This window comes from Asparagus officinalis, chromosome 8 (genome assembly GCF_001876935.1).
Source record: "Asparagus officinalis chromosome 8, Aspof.V1, whole genome shotgun sequence".
NCBI classification, from domain to species: domain Eukaryota; kingdom Viridiplantae; phylum Streptophyta; class Magnoliopsida; order Asparagales; family Asparagaceae; genus Asparagus; species Asparagus officinalis.
Window position 1 is genome coordinate 109877339 of NC_033801.1, and position 4977 is coordinate 109882315.

The window sequence follows — 4977 nt, forward strand, 5'->3', positions numbered from 1 at the left end:
TAATGAATGGAGCAGAGTCAATAAATGTCATTTTGCTTGAATGTAGCTGCACAAATAGGCGTGCAAGTTGATCTAAAACAGGTTGTTGCTTCAGAAGCTCGGGTTCAACAGAGAATATGCCTGTCCTAAAAGCTGTGTTCATATAGAGGCATTGAAGAATGCTATTAGCATAGCAGGTTGCGCCAAGGTTAGTCAACCCAGCAGGTGTGGTGGAAGAACGAAGATCCTGGCGAGGATCTGGTCCCAGAGCTTCAAAAATATCTGGCATTCTTTGCCATAAGCCAGTCTTCCTACTTCCATTAGATGGTGGAATGAAGCCACAAAAGCAATTGGGTGAGTCCTTTGAATTTCCTCGACAGCCCTGACAAAATGGCTTCCAGACCAAATAAAGCTGCTGAAGATCAGTTTGAGCAATCTCACCAGTTACGTGGATCTTCCTGCAAAAGTAATGTAGCTTTAAGCAGCAGGAAAGTGGAAAAGTTCAGCAAAGTATCAATCTGCAAAGAGTATGTGACGAACCTAAGGATCTCAATGGAAGAATCATCAACATCTTCATTCCTTTGTCTTTTGTTTTTACTGCGGGTATTTGGTCTACTCATTCTTCTTACAGCGAGTATTTAGTTCTCATTAATCCAAATGAGAACTAGTAATTACCTTCGATTATCAGACACCTAAGCTCTCACTAGATCTAATAAGGCACTGCAATAATAGACAAACTATGTGAGAGAACTTCCTGACACAAGAAATGAGTGAGGTCAACTGACATGATAGTTGAGATATCTAATAAATCAATTTCTGACAATTAAAACTACATAAATTTTAAAGAAAAGCATCGTTAACAAAAGAAAACACAAAGAGTAACAACTTCCAATCCTGACATCACCATTTGCATAACTCAAAAGAAATAAAAATAACAAACTCAAAATCCTAAAACTAATATTTGATGCATATTGTACATGCCCCAATGGAAAAGGATGAAACTTTCAGGTTTTTTCTTTTCCAAGCAATTTCAGAGAACATATTAAAAAAGGAATATGATGAAAAAGGAGAAAGAAGCAGCTTACAAGCACGTATCTTAGAACAAAAACAAAGGTAAACAAGAATGAGAAATTTTTGTAATGTTCATGATGGTCTCATGATTTCATCCTTTATCAGCTCATAAAGATTTTTTGTAAAAACAATGTTAAACCTTACGTAGCAAATACTGGCAACACTTCATGTTACGTTGGTTACTCCAAACAGTTGATCAACCCAATAATTAAAAATAAAATTCAAAGGGTTCCACCTCAATGGTCCAACATTATCTCGCAGGAGTCCTTCATAAAACAAATAAAATGCTTCACATAGTGATTGCATAACTTTAAGACAAAGGTGCATTTTTATGTTGAAAATCTTGAGGATTCGCTTGCGACAAAGAGGAATTTTTTTTTCTTTTGGTTGGGGGGGGAGGCGGGGGATCTGGGGGGGCAGCTTCTATCTCACATTAGCTATTCTTGAATATAACTTGCATTAAATTTATCTAATGGCCCTCCAGGTCAGAAAGGAGCTGAATTAATCAGGGGATGATTATTCGGAACATAAAAGAGAATGAAACAGCAATCTCTAAGATATGCATCGAGAAAGAGAAATAGAACCAGCATTTCACAAATTCAGTAAGAAGGGAGAAGGATGGAAAAGGAACAAAAACTCATAAATACTAAATTTAACAACCCCCCACCACCCCCCCCCCAAAAAAAAAAAAAAAGAAAAAAATCGAAGTAACTCCATTCAAGAAATCTTTTGGTTCAATTTGAACATATGATACAAAGTTGTAATCATGTTGAAGAGCCACTTGTCCAACCACTACTTAGCGCACCAAAGATTTCTTTCTGCCTGATTTTATGCTAATCAACCCAAGAAGATTAAAGCCGACTTCAGATACCTTAAGGCCCCGTTTGGTACGCGGGAATGAGGTGGAATGGAATGTCATTCTCACTTCTCATTCCCTCATACCAAACAAAACTAGTTTTTAGATGTTAGAATGACCATTCCCATGGAATGGTCATTCCCACTTTTTGTGAGAATGGGCATTCCAAGTGAGAAGATAGGGAATGACAATTCCCATTCAAGGGAAGAATCAAATTAGTTAGGTTTTTTTTCAATTATACCCCTATTAATAATAAGAGTTAATTTAAAAATCATGGCTTTTGACTACGTATTCTCATTCTCTCTGTTTTTTTAGGCTCCACCGAAACAAAAAGGCCTCCTTTCTATTCATCACCCTTGAAATCGACGTATTCTCATTCTTTATATTTTTTTGGACCTATGAAAGATGCAATAATCTTTTATTTATTTTTATTTAATTTTTTAAGACTAAGAAATAGTGAGAATTGTTTAAAAAATATAAATGAAACATACACATGATCGATAACATGCGCATTAGTATAACACATACCTAGATTAATATAACATATGCATAAATAATTTTTTTAAGTTATTATCATTAATGTTTATTGTTATCTTATTAAAAATCTATGTTGTTATAAGGGCATTATTAGAAAATAAGATTCCATTCTCACTTGTGAACTAGTGATACCAAACATGGGAATGAGAATTAGATTTTCATTCTAGCTTCATTCTACAAACGCACCCAAACAAGAGAATGGGAATGACCATTCCATTCTCACATACATTCCATTCCATTCCTTATTTCATTCCATTCTCACTTGACTTCATTCCCACGTACCAAACGAGGCGTAAGGGATATTCCACTGCTTTGTCACCCCTCTATAGCTCCACCCTAGCTGTCAATCACAATTGCAATAGCGAGTACACTTGAGGCCAGGAGGTTTCTCATAACTCCGCAATTTTATCTCTTTAATCATTTAAGTCTTTGAGGTGAAGTTCTCTTTGTAGCAGTTAATGTTCCTACAATCATTGCAAAAGGCAGTTTTAAATATTTAAGTGTTAGGTATAAACCTCTTGTATGTATTTTCTCTCGTAGTTCTTTTTGTTACATTCAAGGAACCTCGGTCTAGAGTGTTCCCTTCCAGGGAGGAGCACAGAGTTTGGATCCCACCTCAGTCAAACTTCAACTGCTTTGCAGAATGACTTGATCAAGTGAGATCCGTCTCCACTTTGACTCCACAGGTGGACCTACTACACACAAAAAAAAAAAGGACCCAGAGATATGGAGCATGTAACATGTGTTTACAACTATGTCTGCATTCATTTCTTAGTTCTTATATTGATGTTATATTGCATGATGATCGATGATCGTTCTCTTCAAGGAGGTCCTAGTGTACTTATCGCATATAAATTGATACAGCTCATCCAAAGAATATACTTTTTTATTTTAATTAATACAAAAACAAAAGCATTTATCCTAAACTATAGCATAGTCAGATACATTAGTCTTATTCTTGCAGTCAGTTCGGTGACAGTAAGTGATATTTTCTGCGTTAAGTGAACTATTACGATAGCCGCCTCAATTGTTTCCAAGTTCCAACCAAACTCTTTTTGTTTTAATGTTCCTTTTTTATCATTCTTAATGAAGTTGTTCATTTCTGCTGGTTGAGTGTGCTCCATTTTACATATATATATATACACGTTTACATTTTGTGCATTGTCCATTTTCATAGGCATACACATTATCTCTTGTTTTATATAACATGAATATGGATTTTAGGCATGATGCAACCCAAACAATGCCACGGAAAATTCCTAAAGTAGGACATGCAAACACAACTAGCATGGCATTTTTTTATCGTGCATTATATTTCAGATTTATAATTACTTTCAGAGCAAAATGGTTTAAAGTATCTTCTCCCTACCTCCACGATCTTTGTTTTCCCAAGGAGGAATATTCTAGTCATTGGCTATTGAACATTTTGTATTAAGTAAGCAGAGGACTACTTTGTCTTGGAATTCTCCAACCCTATTCACCCCTAGCTCTACAATGAAAAAGTAATCCTCCAACCTTAATTACCCCTAATTCTCAAATAGTATCTGAGAAAACCCTAAATTGAGAAAAAAGGTCAAAAACTAACATCTTCAGATTCCATAAAAATTTCCCAGAGCTAATAGTCATCATAGCACCCAAAATTCTAGGCAAAAGTAATCCCTGAACCCTAATTACCCCTAACTCCCGAAACATTACTTAAAAAGCCCTATATTGCCAAACTCTGGATCAAAAGGGGAGAGAATCAAGCCAAAAACAAGAGAGATCGACGCCGTAGGCTTTGGTTCTTTCGTTGCCTTCAGTTTCCATTAAAAAAAATCCCTAAATTAGAGCTCCTAAAATCATCGTAGCATCAAAAACTATCACGAAAAAGTAATTAAAACCCTAATTGCTGAGAAAACCCTAAATTGAGAAACTCAAGCTAGCAGGGGAAGAAAAACTACCCAATAAAGAAAGAAGAGGGATCGCCGTCCTCTTCAGCGTCTTCGGAAGGAGATCGCCGTCTTCTTCTTCAGTAAGGAGTTTTACCTTCGGTTATTTCGCCGCTTCGTCTTCCTCGTCGTCTTCCGCATCGGCGTCGTCGATGGATGAGAGAGCAGAGAGAGAGAGAGAACTGTCACATGTCAGCACTTTAAAGCACGCGATTTTTCCCTAAGGGGCTGTTCGTTTGGAAAAAAAAAACTGGAAATCAAAAAATAGGAAACCTATTTCTTATTATAATGGTTTTGAAGTTGTTTGGTTGGCTTAAAAAAGAAGGAAATTATAGAATAGGAGATGAGATGAGATGAGTTGTCACCTTATTATTGGATGACGTGAGTGATTTTTTAAAAAAACTTGTTTTGAGGTTGTTTGGTTGGTTAAAAAAATAAGGAAATGAATTGGAGGTATATTATTGGATGATGTTTTGAGGTTGTTTGTGTTTGGTTCGTTTTTAAAAATAAGAAAATAGATGAGATGAGATGAGTTGGAGGTATATTATTGGATGATGTGACACGTACTTAAGGAAATTGATTTCTTGTTTTTTTTTGAGGAAATGG

The 4977-nt window shown here is 35.9% G+C and overlaps 1 protein-coding gene across 2 annotated transcripts in view; it reads right to left on the reverse strand.

The window, feature by feature from the left end:
- Positions 1 to 4576, reverse strand: part of LOC109819669 (ubiquitin carboxyl-terminal hydrolase 26) — a 33566-nt gene extending 28990 nt beyond the window's left edge. Inside the window, exons 1-3 of one of the 2 annotated variants that reach the window (XM_020385479.1) lie at positions 4384 to 4572; positions 520 to 699; positions 1 to 437 (exon numbers count right to left, since the gene is read on the reverse strand). The exon at positions 1 to 437 is cut by the window's left edge and continues 136 nt beyond it. In XM_020385479.1, the coding sequence (XP_020241068.1) occupies positions 1 to 437; positions 520 to 599 (517 nt within the window). In that variant the 5' untranslated portion in view covers positions 600 to 699; positions 4384 to 4572. Of the gene's footprint in view, positions 438 to 519; positions 700 to 4383 lie in introns of both variants that reach the window. The other variant, XM_020385480.1, reaches the window with a different exon arrangement.